Source organism: Artemia sp. Qi Xiang Cuo, chromosome 1, assembly GCF_049724085.1.
Source record: "Artemia sp. Qi Xiang Cuo chromosome 1, ASM4972408v1, whole genome shotgun sequence".
Classification (NCBI taxonomy): domain Eukaryota; kingdom Metazoa; phylum Arthropoda; class Branchiopoda; order Anostraca; family Artemiidae; genus Artemia; species Artemia sp. Qi Xiang Cuo.
In genome coordinates, this window is record NC_142794.1 from 78,370,611 (window position 1) to 78,395,753 (window position 25,143).

Sequence of the window (25,143 nt, forward strand, 5' to 3'; positions counted from 1 at the left end):
CTCAAATACTAGATGGCATCGCTGCAGTTCAAATATTTGAAGGTCACTGCAGTAATGAATTTTGTAGACTTGAATAAAGAAGGTGACGTAGATCTCATTGAAAGGTACCTTATGGTACTTTCGTTGGCTACAAATGTACCTGAAACAATCGTTGAAGGTAAATAAGTAACTTGTTCATTGTTTTTGTCTCATTTTTATTCTTGTTTTTTTTGTGTTTGTTCTTTTTCTATTCTGTTTTTATTCTATTTATTCTATTCTATTTCTTTATATAGTCCTTTTATTCTATTTCTTTTATTCCTTTGTTTATTTAATTGTTTTATTATCATTTAATTCTTTTCTGGTATTTGTTACTTTGTTTTCTGTGTTCTATTTTCTTTGCTATGATTCTAATCTAATTTATTATTCTTATATTTTTATAAAATAAACGATAATTCTTTCTTACTTTCTTCTGATATGAATCTCATTTAAAGATACATTATACCACTTTCAATGGCTATAGATGCACCAGAAACAGTTGTGAAGGTGAAATAGTAGTTTTTTAATTATTTGGTTCCATTTTTGTTCTTCTCTGTTTTGTTCTTTTTCATTTTTTCCTATTCTACTTTATTCCTCTTCTACTCTATTTTCTAATTTTAACTAAAAAAATTAGCATAGAAAGAATTTTATTCACATTCAACAAGCAAACACATCAACAAGCAAAAGCGAGCAAATATAAACAAACCACAAATAGTTTATATCACTTTTCATCTATTCTCTTTTGTTTTTTTCTTCTATTCTCATTTTGCTCTGCTGGGCAATACCGGCCCGGGGTTTGATCCCCGCCGCAGCAAGGCTGGGCGACAAGCATGCTACTTTTACCTGTGGAAAAGACCCAGCAACTGAAACGTCGATTCGACGTCCTATGTGCCAGCAATAGCTATAGAGGATCTGTATCCTTTTTTTCTATTTTCATTTTATTCTCCTCTATTATTCTTAATTCTTCTTTTTCATTCTATTTTCGTTATCTGTCAATTCTAAGTTATTCTTCTTTTATTCTCGAAGTAATTAAGTAGATTTAATAGCGCTTAAAGCCCTTGGGCCATGACAATAGAGAACAAAAAAGAAAATTCACTTTTAAATAATTAACATTACCTAAGCATAACATGAATATTAAATAGCACAAATAAATAAAACACAAATCACAAAATCTACTTCTGTGCTTCATTGCCAACATGAGAACTCGTTCTAAATTTTTAACACTTGCAAAGCTGTCATCCCTCATTACATTCATCAACCATCTCTCATCTATCTTACACTTCGATACACTTCATCTCTAACCTCACTCATATTGATCTTATATCATATTGATCTATCATATTGAACATTCCCGCTGAATTGGGAATGGAAGTAGTCGTCTTAGTCGGTTTTCCGGTCACTTTCGGAGACGCAACAGTAGCAATATTTTTTGGTTTGCATGGAGGGCAAAGGTATGTATTCTTTAGTTCTGGAGAGTATTTAACTTTACCGCATGTGAAATGAAACCACTTATTGCACTTAGTGCTCGCTACGCCACCGGTCTTGCTGGTTACATTTGCGGAGCAGATTCCACATGTATCTTTAGTCATGGCCAAATCTGGCACAATACACAGGAACAGGGGAAGTGTCGAGACCCGCTCACCTATTCCCCGCAATTCAAAGGTAATTTAATACCGGCAGGTACGTACGGCGCTTGCAGCGGGAGCCCTCTCCTCTTCTGCCTATTGCCTGGTATATCCTGCCAGAAATCTGCTCAAACAACTGCTCTTAATATATGTATTTGGTGTTAAGCGCGGTCAAATAAAACGTAGTTCTCAGGAAGAGTCCGGCGTGATTCGACTCCTTAATTCGTGGTGGGCTAGTAACAAAATATAGCTCACAGAGGAAACGCAGCGCGAAGAAATCGCCGTTCTCAATGTTTATCTTGCTTAACAGTAAAGACAGAAGAGAGGACAGGGTTTTTCCATGTTTCACCAGTTGAGCAGCACAGTCAGCTTTCCTTCACAAATTTGAATAATACATCTTCAAACAAGAGGAAGGAGCATAAAATCTAAAATATAAATATTTTTTTCCACCTGAAAGAAATTTAAATCAAATTAAATCAGCAGGATCTAGCGGGCTTCTCTGCCCCCAAGCAGGTAGTATTCTCTCCAAGTCGGCCGAAAGTCCTATTGTAATCACTAAGCCCTCGCATTCTACTCTTGTCATTATGAACCCTGGTGATAGTGAAAAACCCGAACTTGAACCAGTTTCACAACCACCAATAACAACTGCACTTGAAGTAATAGCAGAAGAAGTAAATGAGGCTAGAAAAACGCAGAAGAGTAATGACTTACCTGCCTTAGGCGTGCCTCCATCCGAATCGTTGCTAATCCCTGATCTCTCTAGGTGCATCACCTCTGACAAACCAGCTGGGGGAAGCCCTTCCTTTGAATGCCATTCTTGCAAAAGATGGCATCACGGTGCATGCGCTGCAATAGATGCAGACCTAGTACTGGCTCTGAAGAAGCTGTCAGGCTGGTACTTTTCGTTCCAGTGTACTAACTGCTATCAACGTCCCTACCATACGCCTAAACAACTAAACCAAAGTACCCAAATCTCTCCTGATCAAGATGAATTGAGCAAAAATCCAAAGGAACAAATCAAAGAATCCTTAGTATGCCGTTTCCACCTCCGGGGAATTTGCAGAAACAGTGTGGATTGTCAATAATTTCTTAGACCACACTGCTTTTCCATTAAAAACAAAAAAAAATTTTTAAACAAGAAAAACGGGTTTTAATTTTCTATAAAGCAGTGAAATACAAAACAATTAATTATGCACAAAAGCTCCTAATATTTCGGCCCCACATCCGGGAGCCTTTCTCAACGGAAAAAAATAAATAAAAAAAATAAAAAAAAACAAAAAAACTTAACTTACATCACAATAAAACATACTAAACACATAAATAGAAAGAAAAAAACAAAAGAAAAAATATAAATAAATAAGAAACAGAACTTAAATATTAAATAAACCCGTCCATGCACTGAATGTCTATAATGCTTCGAGTCGCCTCCTTCAAATGTATAAATGGAAATATATCAAATAAGCACTTTCATGCACTAAATTTCTATAATGATTCAACTCGCCTCCTCCCAGTATATAAATGGAAATCTATCAAAAATGAAGAATATATTTATACTTAGACCAAAACAATAAAAGGTCAACTAACCCCCCGGCCCATAACCCCTAATTAAATTTCACAACTTCATCAACCAATTTATGAATTATAAATTGAATGGATTCGTTTGGTTGCAAGCTTAGCTGCAGTTCGTTTACTTTTCTCGTCATTTAACCCATTCTGACCTTTGTCCGCAAGGTTATCTTTCGTTTCAGAAATATTATTAAAATCAGTACTGGTTGAATATCTTGCCTGCATTTTAATTAAACTATTATAAATTGAATTGATCCCACAGTCCCCTTTATCTCTATTGATACTAGTACCCCCATATATTATCTTTTTTATTTCTATAATTTCCCTGAAGCTTTGTAAAATTCATACAGACTTATCTACTATTTTTGTTTGATCAAATAAAATACTGTGATGAGGAAAATTATAAAGATGTTCTGCAACAGCTGACTCAAACGTTTCTGCTGCTTTGTTTTGTTTTAGGGCGCAATCTATTGCATTCTTGTGTTGTTGTAGCCTATTTTCTAAAGTTTGTTGCGTTCTTCCCACATAAAATTTACCACAAGAACATGGACTTTTGTATACTCCCTTTTGCAAATTTCTCGGTACCTTGTCTTTCCCTTTATTTAACAACGAGCTTATATTATGTCCTGATTTAAATGCTGTATTTATATTATGTTTTTTTAATTCTCTTCTTAATTTTTGTGATAAAATTGGTATAAAATACAAATTTATGTAATTTGTTTCTTTATTTGACCCATCTTCTTCTAATATTTTTGGTTCCGTCAACTTTTTTTTCCTTTTTTCAATTATTTGAGAAATCATATTTTCCGGATAACCATTACCTATTAGAATATCCTTAATAAAAATTAGTTCATTTCTTATGTATCCTGGTGATGCTAATTTTAATACCCTATCAACTAAAGAAATAACCACACCCCTTTTTACCTGGATCGGATGATTTGATGTGAAAGACAAATACCGGTTGTTACTAGTCGGTTTACGGTAAATTGAAAATGCTAGTTCGTTATTATTTCTATGGATCAAAATATCTAGAAACGGTAACTTATTCTCTGTTTCCTTTTCAATTGTAAAAATTAATTCTCCTCCCAAATTATTAAATGTTCCAAAATACCTTCAATTTCTGATTCCCCGTAATTCAAAATAACTAAAATATCATCCATATATCTGCCCCAAAATTTAGGTTTTAAAAAATATGTTTTTATAGCTAAATTTTCAACATATTCTGCATAAATATTTGCTAACAACGGACTTAAAGGCCATCTCATTGCTAAACCCCTAATTTGATGGTAAAAATTATCTCCAAACGTGAAATAGTTAGTACACCTGCTAGTTATTCTGACTAAATTTAATATAGTTTCCAGTTCAATTCCCGAAGATAATTCTTCTATCTCATTTTTTCGTTCCTCAAGTTTTTTGGATAAAATACTAAACGATTTATCAAAAGGAATATACGTATACATGTATTTTATATCAAAACTGAACAATCTAGATTCTTCTGATATTTCTACACTTATAAGTTTATCTTTTAAAAATTTCGAGTTTTTTATAAACGACTCCAGTCAATTTATAATTAATAAATTTATTGATAACGGTGTTACATATAATGAAGAGCGGGGAAACGGGGGGTTAGTTGATCTGTTCTTATGTTCATCTAAGTATAAATATAATATTTATCTCCGAAAGATTTCCAGTCATATACTGGGAGGAGGCTGCTAGAATTAGTATATAAGTTCAGTAATTGAAAGTATTTATGTAATATATTTCCATTTATATACTGGGAGGAGGCGAGTTGAATAATTATATACATTCAGTGCATGGAAGTGTTTATTTAATATGTGAGTTTTGTTTCTTATTTATTTATAGTTTTTCTTTTGTTTTTTTATTTCTCTTTATGTTTTTTTTTTGTTTTATTGTTATTTATTTTATGGTGGGGTAATTTGTTTTTTTATATTTTTTTTTTTTCCGTTGAGAAAGGCAACCGGTTTTGGGGCCGAAAAATTCGAAGGTTTTTTGAATAATTAAATGTTTTGTATTTCACTGCTTTATAGAAAATTAAAACCCGTTTTTCTTGTTTAAAAATTTTTTTTTGTGGATTGTCCCAATCCAAAGGATTGGGTCCCAAGCCAAAATCCAAAGGAACAAATCAAAGAACCCTTAGTATGCCGTTTCCACCTCCGGGGAATTCACCAAAACAGTGTGGATTGTCCCTTTCTACACATCTGCACAGATTTCTATAGGGGAAAATGTGGTCAACGATCAATGTATATTGGTACACAAAGAACCTCGCCAAAAGTTCTCCTGTGGTCTTTGCTTCATGAATGACTGTCCTAAAGTGCACCTGCCAGCTAAACGTCGCCTGCATGGGGCAATAAAAACGTATCCGAAGCAGTCAAAAAACAGGTTCCCTGTAAAATCCAAAGTTGGGAAACAAGATATCAGAACAGGAGATCGTTTACTGAGAATTGTCCCCTTAATGCGGTTGAAACTCACACCTCCGAGGAAAGACAAAAGCATACATTCTATAGCTCCCCCTCCCCCCTACTGAAGACCGTGGCTACCAGCACCCCCAATAAGATGGCAAGCTATACCATACGGGCCCGTACCAGATATCAGACTAATTATCCCGCCAGCAAACCAAATTATTACTCCCCATTTTCCAACGAGGAACAGATTTTCACTGCTCATCGAGTCGCTAGTCTAACACAGCCCATTCTTGATTTCCACCGCTCAATCCCACCACCAATAAATCAAGCTTTACTCCATGAAAAACTCCCACCACCTTACAATCAACAAAAAGGTCACCTTAAAAAAATGAAAACACCTGTTGCAACCTTAAAATACAACCCCAAGTATATTCAGCGCTCAGCTCAAATGGATGCCCAAAGACACTGAACTCTACACGGTATGACAAAGATTTGTAATCACACAATGCAGAAGTATTTATTTCCCAAAATCCTGCTCACGAACTTCCGCTCTCTTGGGAATAAAGTTGAAGATCTGGAAACCACCCTCATACAAAATGACATTGAAGTGGCTTGCTTGTGCGAAACTTGGTCCGCGTCTGACACATGCACGGTTATTTCCGGGGACGATGTGTATCTACTCCCAAGATTAAATGAGAACGGGGCCATTGTGAGTCATGGTGGTGGAGTTGGTTTTCTTTGCAAGTCTGCAATTCCGAATCGAGCCCTAAATATACCTATCTCGAGGAAACCTGAGCACGAAGTTCTGTGGCTTTGGACAAGGCCCCGATACTTACCAAAAGAAGTATCGTCAATCATTTTTGGTGTAGTCTACTACCCGCCAAGAGCATCGTTCCGAAAGGAACTCGTACTCTACCTACAGCATTCGGTTGACTACATAAGATCCCAATATCTATACGCTGCCATTCAGATCCTGTTCGACTTTAATGATTTAAAGGCTAGCTGGCTCTCAAGTTCACTCTAACTTACGCAAGCTGTTGAAGTCCCAACACGCGAGGAAAAAGTACTAGACCTTATCTTTACCAATATTGAGGAGTTCTATAATCCCCCCTATACTCTCCCCGCTATTGGTATGAGTGACCACCTTACTGTAATATGGAAGCCTAGCAGAAAACCCCCTGACAGATCCAAGTCAGTGGTGAAGTACCACCCACAAACTCAAGAGCAACTCCAGATTTACCGAGAGTGGCTAGCCAGGAAAAACCGGTCGAAAGTCCTTACTATGAAGAACGGCAACAATATGATGCAAGAGGTCACTGCCCAGTTTTCCATGAATATAAAGTGATATTTCCCGAAAAGACAATCCTGGTCAAGTCACAAAATATGCCGTGGGTGACTAAAGAGATTAAGGATCTAATCAAATCGAGAAATGAGCTCTATAAGTTGGGATATCAAGATGAGGCTAAAAAAATGCGGAATGTCATACGTCTCAAAATAAAGAAATCTAAAAAGGAATTTGGTGCTCAAGTGGTTAACAAGCTTTGGAAGTCTAACCCCTCTAGATTCCACCAGAAGGTCCAGGAGATTATGGTACGGACTCGAAAGCAGCTGACGATCTACGGCTCTGATGGTGAACCTCTGAGCTGATATGATCAAAACACATTTTTGAAATATTTGTCACACACACCCTCCTCTTGACGAGATGCCTGAAAATGGGCCGATTGAAGAAATTCTGATCCTTTGCCCCCATGAAGTATTCAAGAAGCTCAAACGCCGAGATCTGAGAAAGAGTAGTTACCCTTAAGGAGTTCCTATTGAGTTGATAGATCATTGCTCTGAGTATCTTAGTCATATTTTGTCTTCCTGCTTAATTCAGTTTGTAACAGATGGTACGTTTTCAGGTTACCTCAAGACAGCCTATATGACTCCCATTCCCTAAAATAAAAAAAACCCTCTCACCTAACGATTCACGCCCGATTTCAAAAACCCCTGGCCTTTCCAAAGTGTTTGAAGGCTTTATCGGTGAATATTTATTAGTAATATTGAAGCTAATTTAGACCCTCGGCAATTTGGTTTCAGGCCTGGACATAATACTACCCACTATCTTGTATGTCTTCTTGACGATCTGATGAAATATCTCGAGACGGAAGTGTCATACGCAGAAATCCTTCTCAGCGATATAGTAAAGGCGTTTGACAGCATCCAACACCTGATAGCTATTAACCGAGCTAAAGAAATGGGTGCTCGACAGTTTCTTGTGAGAATGGTTTCAAGCTTCCTGCACATTCGAAACCAATGTGTTTCACTCACGCAGGATGAAGCATCCGAACTCCAAGAAATATGGTACGGAGCACCCCAAGGGCCAAAATTAGGACCACTGATCTTTTTGATTGTTTTTAACCCTGTCCTAGCACATACACAAAGTCGCTACAAGTTTGCTGACGACCTGTCAAGCATATCATTCCCCAGCTTAGCAGAAGAAATCATTCCGCACCCGAGCCTAGCAGAGGAAATCACCACCTCATCAATATTTTCCCAGGTAAAGCATAATCTTGAAGATGTAATGCTTACAGTTAGTGAGACCAAAAGCCATATTCTACGTGTTAGCATTTTAAAATCTGCAATTCCGTCCCAAGAAGACACTGGACTTACAACTAAGGATGAAATAAAAATCCTAGGAATAATTTTCAAAAGCAACCTGAAATGGGATCCATATATACAGTCTTTCCTCCAAAAGGCTTCCCTATGCCTAAAATCCTTTGTTTGCCTAACGCGGTTCAATATCTAAATTTCCATTATGCGCAGTCTATACTCTATGTATGTCCGATCGCAAACCGAGTATGCTTGTCCCGTTTGGAACCCAGGTCTAACGGCTGTCCAAACCGAAAAGCTTGAAAATATTCAGAAGCGGGCGCGCAAAATAATGCTTGGGGCAAATTATACTTCCTATGAGGACAGCCTGCAGAAACTGAGGCTTCAGAAGCTATCTGAAAGGTGCTACGATCTCACGATGTATTTAGGAAAAAAATGCCTAAGCTCTGATGTCCATCGCACAATATTACCGGATTTCCAGGCATCACAGATCAGTCGGCCAAAAACACGTAGAGGAGCCCTCAGTTCGTCGTGACAACTCCTTTGTCCCCCACCCCAAATGGCATCAAAAAGGAACCTATCATCGTATGTTCCATACTTCGTGAACCACTATAATGAGGAACTAGTTGAAAAGGAAATCTATAAAAAGTTGTAAAAAAGTTTAATTTATTTTTATATTTAATTATCTGATCTCATGTTTTATATTTTCTTGTTGTTTGACGTCCACTGCTAGCTATAAGCTATTATGGATATAAAGAGTAATTATTATTATTATCTTATTTCACCCTTGCACTAAAGTAGTGGATTTCTAGAATTTCTAGGTGAATTTAATAAAAATTAGATCAAGCTTCATTACGTGAGACCCCTCTCCCCTAAAGAACCAGAATTTGTTTTTCTCATTTATAGAAGTTTTTCAATTCCCTTGTTTTCACGTGTATTTGGCTTTTCTTTTTTCTCTATCACCGTATATTCTAAATCTATAAGTAGAATAAAAATCTGAATGGTTCATTGAGTGTCGCAAGGATCTTAAAAATAGTTTGAATAAGCATGCCACTACCAATAATTTAAATACACACAGTGTAAGTTTATAGAGGGCTAGATAGAGAAGGATTTATAAGATTTAATTTTACATGTTTTACACCAAAAGATTTTGAAGGTTCATAGTACCTCTATGAAAGAGGGAGATGATTTTGTGGGGGGGGGGGTCAAACCACCTACCTGAAAGGTGTTGTTGGATCTCAACAATACCTAGTAGGAAGTAATCGCTAATTTATAATTATATTATCGATGGTCAGGATCTTACCCTATTTAGCGGAAGGAAGGGTGCCCCTTAATTCATTGCACTAACAAATGTATCAGAGGTGGTTGCTATATCTCAACTAAATATAGTGGGAAGATACTGAAAGCAATTGTCTTAACAGTGCCTTTGGGGAGGGAGGGGGTATGTAATCAATCAAAAATTTATACCAGATGACAGGGGACTCCTAAATTCATGTCTTCACGACATTTACCTGAATGGGTTGTCCGATATCAATCAAACTGGATGAGAGGTAAGAACTGGTGTTATAGTTGTGCCTATTTTGAGTTATGACTTGTTTTTATCTCTGTGAGGACAAAGGGTTGGTGTATAAATTCTTGGAATGAAGAGCAGGCCAAAGAGTTTTTGAATTTAGCCGGACGGAAACTGAAAGCTAATTTCCACATTAATCCTTTTTGAGGTTCGGACCTGATCTGGCATCTGGTGGAGGAATATGGTCTTATCTACTCGTGAAGATGTCTATCAATACGGGTTATCGGGTCTCAATTACACCTGTTAATGACTAACAGTCATGGGGATTGTCATAATGATGTCTTCTCTGAGTCTAAGACCTATTTGACTCCTGCTGGGTATAAAGGGAATCCTAACTTCTTTCCCATTAGAGTGTCCTCTAGAAGGGTCATCGGATCTCAATCAAATTTAGAGTAAGTGTTTTAATCCAGCCTTTTTGGTCCGTGTATAGTACGACCTCTTTGATTAGGGGGAGGGGTGTAGGATAAAGTTGTCCCTAGATCTTCGTCATTCACTCTTGTACCAGCTGAGCTTTGTGGGAAGTACCAATTATGCTCTTAGTTGTGCATTTTTAGGGAGTACATCTGTTTTCACCTCTGTGGGGAGGGGGAGGGGGTCGGGGAGTCTAGTGAAATTACCCTGCAGGCTGATAGAATTCAGCCTAACCCGGCTAACCGGTAGAGCTATGGTTTCAGGTGTCCGTGTTACATTCGACTCCCGTGTATTAGGTCCTATTTTTTGTTTATACCAGTATCCATTATGAGGGCTTATGAAATCTTAATTAAGTGTGGTGGCGATTGGCTGTCTGGGTTTCAGTTGCGTTTTTAAAGGGTTTGACTACAACTTATTGAGTGTTTGCTGCTGGTAGCAACTGCCATATGAGCGTTTTAGTTTTTTATCAGCTTTTGGTTAATTTTTATCTTAATATCGATTAGCTAACCGTTTTGTAGATGGTCCATTATCAGACGAAATCGTCCAGTGCCGTCAAGTGGGTAATCAAATAAGAAAATATTTGAACAAGTACATCCGTAAAAAGTAAACTTCAGTCAATTCGCTTTGCTGTCGCTTCGCGGACATAAAACTAATTTTGGGAGTTGTTCAATTCCACGACGAACTGTAAATGCAAGATGGAGCATACAAGCGTTTTCTCATGAGACTCTCGCTTCCTCTTTCTGTCTTCAGCAAACTAAATTCACTTTTGTTTGAAATACCGCCGCAAAAATGTCGTAAGTTGGTTGATGAACGGAACTTTTATGTTTGAAAACCAATTCATGACAAAGTTTTACTATTTTCTTTTATGTTCAGTTGTTTATCTTCACTTACCTCGTTTTCCAGGTTCATTGAAACGTGCAAATCATGGCGTTAAGGTTGTCAAGGCAGCTAAATCACTAGATCTCTGCTTGGCATCTGTAGCATATGTTCTTTCTACCAAACAAAAAACTGAAAACTCTAAGGTAAAACATCCAATTGCTCTCATTCGCTGTGAATATTTTAGTTTATATTTTTCCAAATTTTTTATTTGTATTTGTACGTAGTTTTACTACTAAAAATAGTTCAGTAATTTTACTCAAGCAAAGAAATCGTCCTTTTAAGCTGTTTATTCTGTATCATGGAAAGAAGTGATCGCCGCTGCTATGTTAAAGGTCATCGGATATGACTGAACTGGCCAATAACTGTCTTATATTGGTCTCATACGTCTAAATACGGCATTGGTCTTCATACCCATGCCCCTTTGGACGTTTTACGATTTTGCTGTAATCTATGATAAAATAAAAATCGTTTCTCCCCTTTTAATGTCTCTGGACCATGCATCTTTTAATTTAAAATGATAATAGAAGAAAGAACTAGCTATAATTGTTTGTTTACGACTCAGAAATTATAACAGATAATTGGTAATGTATGCTTAGTACTAGCCTTCGTGTTGCAGTGCCCTTTTTGTCAGTCTTCTTAGGAGCAACCTTTCTCGGTATGCCAGTACATATAAATTTAAATTATGTGAAATGTTTGTTAAATTTTGTTTCTGAAATTTAGAGTCTGTAGTAAAAAGACTTAAGGAATGATAAAATCTTAAAAATGAAAATGGTGTCTGTGTATTGGTCACAATAGTCGTGGAGGAACAATGGAACCTTGGTAACTCAAATCCTATTGGGATCAAAATACCTTAAAAATTAGATAATTTCGAAGACCACACTGTCTTTCCATGACGATAAATGAAAGTTCGAATAGGGATAAATCCTTTAAGTCGAAAGTGATAATTCACAAAAATATTCTAGATATTTCGGTCACATGTGCAGTGACCGTATTCAGCATAAATACTCTGCTGAAATTCAAAGCAGAAATATGTCATCAGCAGAATTTCTGCTGATGACGGTCACTGCACATGTGACCGAAATATCCAGTATATTTTTGTGAATTATCACTGTCGACTAAAAGGATTTATCACTATTCGAACTTATATCTATCTTAAAAGTTAGGCCGACTAAAGTGTCCACAGCCATAATCAAAATTGCCAAATTACTATTATTGTCCAACTGATTTTGATTCTCTTCTTTGTTTCACTGTTTTCAATTTTGGATGTACTTATTTTTTTTTAATTATATTTCTTTCTTTTTCAAGAATCATATTTATAGTCTTCAGTAATTTATCTCAAACCATGGAACTACCATATTTCAAAGCTCGTTTACCGTGCTGTTTTTCAATCCTTTAAGTGCTGTATTAAACTCTTCCTTGCAATACAAGTCTTCGTTCTTTTCCATATAGTCAAAATAATTTTCATTGTTTATCTAAAATTTTCTATAACTTCATCGCGGTTTAATATGTTCCCAGAATTCTCTGACCATCTTTCTTTAACCCTTTATAATCACTGATTTTGACCCTGTTCATATTTTTAATTGAGGCAATTCCAGACTAACTACTTCCTCTTGATTTTTAATATACCAGCTTACCGGCATGTTAAAACGTGTATGCGGCAAGATTACTGGACTAAAAATGGGGAGGCTATGTTGGCTGCCTTAAATAGCTGGCTTAGTTTTGCTATTAAAAACTATGTGTTAAAGACTTAAAACGAACACTAATAAATGTAAAATTGAGAGGGATTACTGGCCAATAAAATCCCCTTTTTATGCCTAAAGAGCGATATACAATATTTTTTAATTTTCAGTTGCAAGCATTATATTTCACTGTTACCCTCAAATATGGATAAATTTAAAGCTAAACAATTAAAAATTTTTATTTAATACCTTACTTGTTGTTTTATACATCGATAGTTAACAATATTCATTAAAAACAACTTTTTAACTTGCTGCCAATCAACCGCAAGAAAAACTTAAATATAAACGGCCGTGACTTAAGGGGTGGACAAATTTTTGTATTTAGGTTAATTTTTGTCCATTTTAAGATCTAACAGCAAGTTTTACTAAACTTGTTCTAACATCAAGTTTTACTTTTACAGTCTTAGCTGTTTGATATTTGCTTGAAGCACAGCTCACTTAAAGTAGTCGAGTAATAGTTTTTACAAAGTGATCTTAATTTTCCAAACGGACAATCTTCCTTGTGCTTCTCTCTTGAGCGACTTTTGAAGTGTTTCATAAGCTTAAACCGACTTTAATTTATGGCAAAAATACGAATCTATAAAACCTTTCTCGATTAACGGGATACATGGGCAGGACTATAGTGTAATTTTAAATTGCAGTCAATATACCTTGTGCTTGAAATACAGTTGAATGGAATCACCGTCAGTTAGTGATTCCATTCCTTCTTTATCAAGTAGATATAAACAACGCCTCTTTTCTCTAGACTGCCTTGTATGGGAAATTGACGAACATTGTTGCTATGCACTATAGTCAGCAGACTAAGGTTTCATTGAATAACCTGACTTGATTATATATTTTTTTTGGTCCGCTTAAAAATTATACTTCCGTCCAGTAGCTTTAAAAATGCTGCAAAAGATTATGACTTAAAAGCTATTAAAATTCTTTGGTATAGGTAAATTGGTATATCCATTTTTTATATCATTTTGATGAATAATAAACTATTTGTGGTAAACTAGACCATACAATTATATTTTGAGAGGTACAGGACATGCAAAAAAGAAAGCATACGCGATTGTAAAAAATAAAGGTGCATAATACCGGTACATCAATTTTATGATCGAATATTCACACTGCAACATTCAACAACAATTACCTTATATAATTCTTTTTTATTTAATCTATTCATTTTGTGTAAATTTGTTATAATTAGCTCTGTTTAAAACTAAACAGCCACTAGGATACCAATATGGAGGGGGGAAGAAGGGGGTACTATTGATTTGCAAGTGAGTTGACAGTCGGGTATATTCACAATTATATATAACTATATCTTGTATCAAAATGAAAACCAACAGGGAGAATCTGCATGCGATGGGTCCCCTGGAAAAATCATGACAGGGAAAAGTGTTTTTACTTTGTCTTGTATATGGTTTTATGCATAAAGTCTTGTATATGGGCTCATCTAAAAGAAACGTTGTAATAACAAAATTTTTACATAACAGTATGCAAAAAAACTTCACATTAAACGAATCTTTGGGTCGCTTCCCCTTTGATACACCCTCTGTCGACAAAAGTTTTTGTATTATATTCAATATGGTGTATATACTCGTATTTGAAATATTTACATATACAAATATTCTGAGTAACTTAACAAATACATTTGGCCAACAATTGATTTTAATTGAATAAAGCCACCTGTATTGGGGAATCTTCCTTGAGAAAGAAATAGATCGAGTGTTAGATGTTAGAAATAATTAAAATTGGGGAACACGGGAAAAACTAACATGAAACAACCATATCATTTCGAAAAAAAATATAGTTGAAAAAATAGGAATTATGATTGAAACGGCCAAGAAAACATATTTAATATATATATATTCTGAAGATTACTTTGGAAGAATATGTTAACATGATGTTTCTTTTAAAAGAGCCCTTACTCCCCACTCTATTAGTCTGACGTTTCCACCTATGTTTGATATCGAAGCATGCCAAACAGCCGGTTTCAACAATTTTTTTGCCAACTGACGACGTCTTAAGCGCAGTTCACAAACAAGTAAGCCTGCGGTGTATGCGCAAATGGTAAAAACATTTTTCTAATCCATCATTTAGATGCTTGTCTGTTATATTCAATGCTATGTAAGGGTGTTTGCTGATGATTATTTGACACAGTTGTGATTACCAAATACTTTAGTAACAAAATTTGTCTGCGTCTGTAACCTTATTATTTTAAATAATATAAATTTGACCTGTAAAGCTTTCAAATTAAAATTTTTTGTGTAAGGCAATGAACATCTTTTTCTATGATGTAAATTTCAGCAACGAAGTGAATTTGCATGTCTTTTTATATCCGTAATTTATTTTTATCACACAATCATCCTCTACATTTTTAGGTGTTAAGAGAAATAGAGTCATATATAATTTCGAAGCTTAAAACTTGCAATAACGATGAATGCAAAGTCACTCAACTTCGATGTCTTGGCAACCTCAAGTCTGAAACCACTCTACCTCAGCTTCTAGATATTGTGCAACAAGGTGGCAAACTATCTACTTTGGCACTACAAAGTATAAAAGCATTCCCAAATGAAAAATATTCCAATTTAAAAAAAATATTTGAAAGTGTTTATCTTCGATTAGTCAAACCATATGATTCAAGTGGTCGAGGTATAGCATTTGATTTACTTTTAAATATTGGTCTAAATGATTTATTTTCTTGGACTGGTTATTTCTTAACTTGGACAAAAAGGTGAAAAGGAATTGAAAAAATATGTTTGGTCAAGATTGATAGATAAAGTGGAAAAGTGCGAAGAATTCCGACTTCAGCTTATTAAAGTGATAGAGAAAACTAAAAAAATAATTATAATGCATTAGCTTTAGATGGATTGTCTACCTCTTTTACGAGGATTTTCCACAGGGATAGAAGTGCTGAGAGTGGTTTTGTTGAATCGATGGAAATTGGAGGTGGGCTTTTGAAGAGAAGCGTTTTTGACGTATACGTTAAGAAAAACCAGTCCAATTTTGATCTGTTGTCTGTAAGTATGCCTTCATAAAAATTTCTGGCACATTTCTATACATTTATTTTTTCATTTTTTCTTATTTAAAATAAATATAACCATTTGCAGTCAACTGATTACTTTAAAAATAGCATTCTTTACGTTTGTACATCTAATATTTTGGGGGTTTATATTAGGCCCAGGCTATGGCTGAAATTTTACACTGGGTAATTAAAAAAGATTACTAATATTCATGCATACATGGACTGAGTGAATCTTAACTCCAAAGGTTGACCCCAAGGACCCATTGAAAAATGGAAATCATTGGCCTGTAAATTCACTGCTTGCCACTCCCCATCCCCCACTAGTAATAGGTCCAAGATCCTCAGAAAATTATTGTAGTTGGTCCCAAAAGATTCTATAAGAAGTAGTAAGCTTTGCTGAACTGTGAGGAAACACTTGAACTACGGTTGAAAACACGAAATAGAAAAAAAATCAACTTAAAATGAATCTCGCCTGACGATCTGTTGTCATCCGTAATAAATCCCAGTAGAGGTGATCCCTGAAAAAATCTTGCTTGGAGCGTCCAAGCAAAGAAAATGAATTCATCCAAGCTGAAAACAAAATTTGGAAATTGTCAGGCCTAGTGGCATATCATTATTTTTTTTATACGGCGCAAAGATCTTAATACAGTAATTATGATAATAAAAAAGAATTAAGATATTTTTCAGGGGCCACCTGAGACATACAGTTCACTCAAAAAGTTATACAAGTGTTTAAGGTTGAAGATCTCTAAGTTAGAGGAACTAATGACAAGATTAGTATGATGCTTCATTAGTTAGTTATAATACTTGTATATTGCTAAATCTTCAGAATAATAACTTTAGAAGGTGGGGTTTGATATTCAGAAATTGTTTTAGTGAGAGCCGAATATCATAAAATTCTTACAACGAAATTGGGAAAATGTTTAGTCAAGGACAAAACAGGAAAAGGGCAAGCACATTGGCAGAGGCTCCTGCTAAGCTGGCTTGAGTGTAAGAGAAAGGTTTTAAAATGTCAAAAAAGGAAAGCGAGAAATACAAATCTTTGAGAATAGAAAGCATAGTTGGCCTTTTTGTTTTTTCTCGAATTGCTTTAGTACCTTATTATTGTAGAGAAAACGGATTAGAAGGGGTTTTCGTCGAATCTATTTCCTCGAAATTTCAAAAAGAATTATTTGTCTTCTTAGTGAAACTCGGAATGCCAAAATCTCTTACTCTGGTTAAAGCAATTCAGAAGGTCCAACTCTGACAATATGACTTTTATTTTCGTAATTTCTGCCTGTTTTGAATTTTGCTTCACTATTCATTGTAATTTCTATATGTTTCAGGTTTTGCTTTTTCAATGGCATTCGTTTCTGTTCGTTTGAACTTCGATATCTTATTTAAACTAATTTATGCTCATTTTAAGTTCTAATCTGGTCTTTGCGCTGTATAGAGAAGCTGCGTTTTCTTTTTCATTTATTTATGTAGAAATATCTTTCATTTTATCCTAAATTGTCTTGCTAAAACCAAAACCGTTGAACCGCAAAGTTTAAGCTTCTCCACAACTAGTTCTTAACATAATAAGAGGATTTGAAGTACGGATTGAAACAAAAAATTTCCATACTAGCTTCCTAATGATTTCTAAAACAATTTACACCATACCCCATTTAAATCCATCTAAATTAGTTAATGCAGCTCTGCAATCCCTCTAAAAAACAATAAGATTCTGAATATGATTTATTTTTACTCTTTTATTTATTTTTACTCCATCAAATATCAAATAATGCGAACCTCTCATAAGCTGGCCTAAACTATACCACTTTTTACATTTATGAGCTATTAGTGTTAAAGCACTTGATCGACTGCTGACTTCATACGACCGCAAGAATATTCTCTAAAAGTAAGAACTTGTATCAACAAAGATCACAAAAAAATTTCTCACAAAAAAATAATCTGTCTAGAATCTAGTTTTAACAAATAAAATCTAAATATATTTAAGAAAAATCTCCTGAATCAATTGCATGAGTAAAGGCAAATAATAAAAGATGGGCACTTTCGAAACCATCCATACACCGTATTTCCAACTTTCTTTGCGGCCTAATTTTCATTGACTTGATCAGTTTGTGCTCTGAAAGGTAATTGCATCAGTAAAGAAAAATAATAAAAATGGGCATTTTCAAAACCATCTTTAAATCGTCTTTTCCAACTTTCTTTGCTGCTTGTTTATTCACTGAATGCTTTATTTTTCGTTGATACATCCTAACATTTTTTTACATTTGGCTTAAATAATATTCTTTTCAGTAGAAAACTTATTAGAGAGGTTCAGAGTTATGCTATTCATGACATTTTCATTACAACATAGGATGCCTTGACATATTTAACCAGCTGTCGGTTTACGTAACTTATGCAATTTGCTTTCTGTGAATTGATGTAAATAAAATATATTGCCATTTTATTTTTAATATATGACAGTGTCAGACTCATACCATAGTATTTTGTTCAAATTGCTTTTCGAATTAGAGTTAATTATTTACTTTATAATTTGAAGAGTTCCTACGTATTTTTCAGTTTACTTTCCACTGTTTTGATTAAAATTATAAAGTTTTACCCATTTTTTACATAACGGTATGTTTGGAGTTTTAAAGGGTGATCATGACAATGAACTACAACCTTACTAGCGTGCATTCAACTAAATATAGTTTGTGTTCTCTCAGCACTCCTAGAAAAATAAAAAATGAATAGAGACCAATCTAATCAGCTTAATTTCAACGATATCATATCGCCTGAAAATAACATTTCTGTATGTAAATTAAAAAATATCCCCCAAAAATTTTTAACGTCTAAAGTGAGATTATTTTATATAAGATTGAGTTTTGCGTTATTGTTGAAGCTAAAGAGAGAGAGAGAGAGATAGTCTCTAAGTTAGTAGAAAGTAAAAGAGAAAGTAGAAAGTAGTTCAAAAGAGGACTTTAGTCTCTTTATCCTTGGTAAAAATAGCTCTTTTAGTTTTGTCTCAAAAAGAGTATTCGAATTATTATTAAGCTTTTTTGTATGGTAGTAGTGTTTCTATCCGAGATGAGACTTTATGTTTTGTTAATTTTTATTATAATATTTCTTACAGGCATTTGTTAGTAAAATCCACGCACACAACAGATGAAAAACATGGACTATCAATTAAATGGAGTAAAATTTCTCCAGTCCCTGGAAGGTCATTTGTTTTAAATCAGAAGAATTCAGAATTATGCTCAGAAATGTCATCCGACAGTTAATCACATTTAGTTATTTTTAGCTTTTTATAAATTTAGACTATTCTCAGGGATTAAGTCTTTATGATCTTGAAACTAATATAGAACCATTTAGTGATAATTGGTCTAGAATTTTGAGTGTAGGTTATTCTAAGGGTTGTTTTCGCCGCATCTTATATTCATATCAACAACGTCTAACGTTTCAACAAAACAATCAATGGAATAAAAACCTAACGAAAATTAGGCTGTTTTAATACAGTAGAACCGAAAAACAAAAGAACAGCTTCAGAATATTCTGATTGTAGAAGATCATCGTCAGAGGAAACAATTTCAATCCATTAAAATAATAGAAATACAACGATAGTAAGTTTAAAAAAAAACATTTAAAACACTCGGAGTGTAGGTTATCCTAAGGGTTGTTTTCGCTGCATCTTATATTCATCAACAACGTCTAACGTTTCAGCGAAACAGTCAATTTAAAAAACCTAACAGAAATGAGGCTGTTTTAATAAATCAGAACTGAATAACAAAAGAACAGATTCAAAATATTCTGATTGTAGAAGATCATCGTCAGAGGAAACAATTTCAATCCATTAAAATAATAGAAAAACAACGATAGTAAGTTTAAAAAAAACTTTAAAAACAATCAAAGTGGAGGTTATCCTAAGGGTTGTTTTCGCCGCATTTTATATTCATATCAACAACGTCTAACGTTTCAGCGAAACAGTCAATGGAAAAAAAAACCTAACTGAAATGAGGCTGTTTTAATACAGCAGAACCGAAAAACAAAAGAACAGCTTCAAAATATTCTGATTGTAGAAGATCTTCGTCAGAGGAAACAATTTTAATCCATTGAAATAATAGAAATACACCGATATTAAGTTTAAAAAAACTTCAAAAAAAATCGGAGTTTAGATTATCCTAAGAATTGTTTTCGCTGCAACTTATATTCATAAACAACGTCTAACGTTTGAGCGAAATAGTCAGAGGGAAAAAACCTAACGGAAATGAGGCTGTTTTAATACAGCAGAACCGAATAACAAAAGAACAGCTTCAAAATATTCTGATTGTAGAAGATCATCGTCAGAGGAAACAATTTCAATCCATTAAAATAATAGAAATACAACGATAGTAAGTTTAAAAAAACTTTAAAAACAATCAGAGTGGAGGTTATCCTAAGGATTGTTTTCGCCGCATTTTATATTCATATCAACAACGTCTAACGTTTCATTGAGACAGTCAATGGAAAAAAAACCTAACGGAAGTGAGGCTGTTTTAATACAGCAGAACCGAATAACAAAAGAACAGCTTCAAAATATTCGGGTTGTAGATCATCGTCAGAGGAAACAATTTTAATCCATTGAAATAATAGACATACAACGATATAAAGTTTAAAAAAACTTGAAAAACAATCGGAGTGTAGTTTATCCTAAGGGTTGTTTTCGCTGCATCTTATATTCATCAACAACGTCTAACGTTTCAGTGAAACAGTCAGAGGAAAAAAACCTAACAGAAATGAGGCTGTTTTAATACAGCAGATCTAAATAACAAAAGAACAGCTTCAAAATATTCTGATTTTAGAAGATCATCGACAGAGGAAACAATTTCAATCCATTAAAATAATAGAAATACAACGATAGTAAGTTTAAAAAAACTTTAAAAACAATCGAAGTGGAGGTTATCCTAAGGGTTGTTTTCGCCGCATCTTATATTCATATCAACAACGTCTAACGTTTCAGCGAAACAGTCAGAGGGAAAAAACCTAACAGAAATGAGGCTGTTTTAATGCAGCAGAACCGAATAACAAAAGAAAAGCTTCAAAATATTCTGACTTTAGAAGATCTTCGTCAGAGGAAACAATTTCAATCCATTAAAATAATAGAAATACAACGATAGTAAGTTTAAAAAAACTTTAAAAACAATCGAAGTGGAGGTTATCCTAAGGGTTGTTTTCGCCGCATCTTATATTCATATCAACAACTTCTAACGTTTCAGTGAAACAGTCAATGGAAAAAAAACCTAACGGAAATGAGGCTGTTTTAATACAGCAGAACCGAAAAACAAAAGAACAGCTTCAAAATATTCGGATTGTAGAAGATCATCGTCAGAGGAAACAATTTCAATCCATTAAAATAATAGAAATACACCGATATTAAGTTTAAAAAAAAATTTAAAAACAATAGGAGTGTAGATTATCCTAAGGGTTGTTTTCGCCGCATCTTGTATTCATATCAACAACGTCTAACGTTTCAGCGAAACAGTCAATGAAAAAAACCTAACAGAAATGAGGCTGTTTTAATACAGTAGAACCGAAAAACAAAAGAACAGCTTCAAAATATTCTGATTGTAGAAGATCATCGTCAGAGAAAATAATTTCAATCCATTAAAATAATAGAAATACAACGATAGTAAGTTTAAAAAAAACTTTAAAAACAATCAGAGTGGAGGTTATCCTAAGGGTTGTTTTCGCCTCATCTTATATTCATATCAACAACTTCTAACGTTTCAGCGAAACAGTCAATGGAAAAAAACCGAACAGAAATGAGGCTGTTGTAATACATCAGAAATAAAAAACAAAAGAACAGCTACAAAATATACTGGCTGTAGAAGATCTTCGTCAGAGGAAACAATTTTAATCCAATAAAATAATAGAAATACAACAATATTAATTTTAAAAAAACGTCAAAAACAATCGTAGTGTATATTATCCTAAGGTTTGTTTTCACTGCATCTTATATTCATCAACAACGTCTATCGTTTCAGTGAAATAGTCAATTGAAAAAACCTAACGGAAATGTGGCTGTTTTAATACAGCAGATCTGAATAACAAAAGAACAGCTTCAATATATTCTGATTTTAGAAGATCATCGTCAGAGGAAACAATTTAAATACATTAAAATAATATAAATACAAAGATATTAATTTAAAAAAAAAACTTTAAAAACAATCGGAGCGTAGGTTATTCTAAGGGTTGTTTTCGCCGCATCTTATATTCATATCAACAACGTCTAACGTTTCAGAGAAACAGTCAATGAAAAAAAACCTAACAGAAATGAGGCTTTTTTAATACAGCAGAACTGAATAACAAAAGAAGAGCTTCAAAATATTCTGATTGTAGAAGATCATCGTCAGAGGAAACAATTTTAATCCATTAAAATAATAGAAAAACAACGATAGTAAGTTTAAAAACAATCGGAGTGTAGGTTATCCTAAGAGTTGTTTTCGCCGCATCTTATATTCATATCAACAACGTCTAACGTTTCAGCGAAATAGTCAATGGAAAAATCCTAACAGAAATGAGGCTGTTTTAATACAGCAGAACCGAATAACAAAAGAACAGCTTCAAAATATTCTGATTGTAGAAGATCATCGTCAGAGGAAACAATTTAAATCCATTAAAATAATATACATAAAAAGCTATTAAGTTTTAAAAAAACTTTAAAAATACTCGGAGTCTTGGCTATCCTAAGGTTTTTTTTCAACGCATATTATTATCTTATCAACAACGTCTAACGCTTCAGCTATATAGTCAATCTAAAAAAACCTAAAAGACATGAGGCTGTTGTAATACAGCAGAAACAAATAAAAAAAGAACAGCTTCAAAATATTCTGATTGTAGAAGATCATCGTCAGAGGAAAAAATTTCAATCCATTAAAATAATAGAAACAAAACGATATTAAGTTTAAAAAAACTTTAAAAACAATCGGAGTGTAGGTTATCCTAAGGGTTGTTTTCGCCGCATCTTATATTCATATCAATAACGTCTGACGTTTCAGCGAAATAGTCAATTTAAAAAAACCTAACGTAACTGAGGCTTTTGCAATGCAGCATAACATAATAAAAAACGAAAAGATTCAAAATGATCTGACTGTAGAATATCTTCGTCAGTTTATAAAATTTCAATCACTTAAAATAATATAAATACTGCTAGATTAAGTTTAAAAAAAACTTTAAATACAATAGGAGTCTAGGTTATCCTAAGGTTTATTTTTGCCACATCTTATAATCATATCAACAACGTCTAAAGTTTCAGCGAAATAGTCAAGTTAAAAAAACCTAACGGAAAGGAGGATTTTGTAATACACATAACAGAATAACAAAAGAAAGTATTAAAAATATTATGATTGTAGAAGATCGTCGTAATATTAAAAAATTTGAATCCATTAAAATAATAGAAAAACAACGATACTAAGTTTAAAAAAAAAATTTAAAAACAATCGCAGGCTAGTTTATCCTATGGGTTGTTTTCGCCGCATCTTATATTCATATCAACAACGTCTAACGTTTCAGCGAAACAGTCAATGGAAAAAAACCTAACAGAAATGAGGCTGTTTTAATACAGCAGAACCGAAAAACAAAAGAACAGCTTCAAAATATTCTGATTGTAGAAGATCATCGTCAGAGGAAACAATTTCAATCCATTAAAATAATAGAAATACAACGATATTAAGTTTAAAAAAACGTTAAAAACAATCGGAGTGTAGGTTATCCTAAGGGTTGTTTTCACCGCATCTTATATTCATATCAACAACGTCTAACGTTTCAGTGAAACAGTCAATGGTAAAAACCTAACAGAAATGAGGCTGTTTTAATACATCAGATCTTAATAACAAAATAACAGCTTCAAAATATTCTGATTGTAGAAGATCACCGTCAGAGGAAAAAATTTCAATCCATTAAAATAATAGAAAAACAACGATATTAATTTAAAAAAAAAACTTTAAAAACAATCGGAGTATAGGTTATCCTAAGGGTTGTTTTAGCCGCATCTTATATTCATATCAACAACGTCTAACGTTTCAGCGAAACAGTCAGAGGAAAAAAACCTAACAGAAATGAGGCTGTTTTAATACAGCAGAACAGAATAACAAAAGAAAAGCTTGAAAATATTCTGATTGTAGAAGATCATCGTCAGAGGAAACAATTTTAATCCATTAAAATAATAGAAATACAACGATAGTAAGTTTAAAAACAATCGGAGTGTAGGTTATCCTAAGAGTTGTTTTCGCCGCATCTTATATTCATATCAACAACGTCTAACGATTCAGCGAAACAGTCAATGGAAAAAACCTAACAGAAAAGAGGCTGTTTTAATACAGCAGAACCGAATAACAAAAGAACAGCTTCAAAATATTCTGATTGTAGAAGATCATCGTCAGAGGAAACAATTTCAATCCATTAAAATAATAGAAATCAAACGATATTAAGTTTAAAAAAACTTCAAAAATAAGCGGAGTCGAGTCTTTACTAAGGGTTGTTTTTACCGCATATTATTATCTTATCAAGAACGTCTATCGCTTGAGTGATACAGTCAAACGAAAAAAACGTAAAAGACAAGAGGCTGTTGTAATAAAGCAGAACAGAATAAAAAAAGAGCAGCTTCAAAATAATCTGATATTAGAAGATCAACGTCAGAGTAAAAAATTTCAAACCATTGAAATAATAGAAACACAACGATAGTAAGTTTAAAAAAACTTTAAAAACAATCGGAGTGTAGGTTATCCTAAGGGTTGTTTTCGCCGCATCTTATATTCATATCAATAACGTCTAACGTTTCAGCGAAACAGTCAATGGAAAAAAACCTAACAGAAATGAGGCTGTTTTAATACAGCAGAACCGAATAACAAAAGAACAGCTTCAAAATATTCTGATTGTAGAATATCATCGTCAGAGGAAACAATTTTAATCCAATAAAATAATAGAAAAACAACGATAGTAAGTTTAAAAAAAACTTTAAAAACAATCGGAGTGTAGGTTATCCTATGGGTTGTTTTCGCCGCATCTTATATTCATATCAAGAACGTCAAATGTTTCAGCGAAACAGTCAATGGAAGAAAACCTAACGGAAATGAGGCTGTTGTAATACAGCAGAACCGAATAACAAAAGAACAGCTTCAAAATATTCTGATTGTAGAAGATCATCGTCAGAGGAAACAATTTCAATCCATTAAAATAATAGAAATACAACGATAGTAAGTTTAAAAAAAAACTTTAAAAACAATCGGAGTCTAGGTTATCCTAAGGGTTGTTTTCGCCGCATCTTATATTCATATCAACAACGTCTAACGATTCAGCGAAACAGTCA

The 25,143-nt window shown here is 33.8% G+C and overlaps 1 protein-coding gene across 1 annotated transcript; it reads left to right on the forward strand.

Annotated features, from left to right (window-relative positions):
- Positions 1-4: 4 nt before the first annotated feature.
- On the forward strand, positions 5-15,771 carry LOC148956752 (microsomal triacylglycerol transfer protein-like). The gene is made up of 3 exons (XM_089096249.1): positions 5-157; positions 11,106-11,224; positions 15,190-15,771. Exons 1-3 carry the CDS (start codon positions 13-15, stop codon positions 15,544-15,546), a joined length of 621 nt encoding a protein of 206 aa, XP_088952375.1. The 5' UTR covers positions 5-12; the 3' UTR covers positions 15,547-15,771.
- Positions 15,772-25,143: the final 9,372 nt, after the last annotated feature.

Bases quoted from the DNA above. Each gene is read 5' to 3' on its own strand.
- LOC148956752 (XM_089096249.1), top strand. From the start codon at position 13: ATGGCATCGCTGCAGTTCAAATATTTGAAGGTCACTGCAGTAATGAAT. The intron at 158-11,105 runs GTAAATAAGTAA...CTCGTTTTCCAG, and splicing joins ACCTGAAACAATCGTTGAAG to GTTCATTGAAACGTGCAAAT. The intron at 11,225-15,189 runs GTAAAACATCCA...CTACATTTTTAG, and splicing joins AAAAAACTGAAAACTCTAAG to GTGTTAAGAGAAATAGAGTC.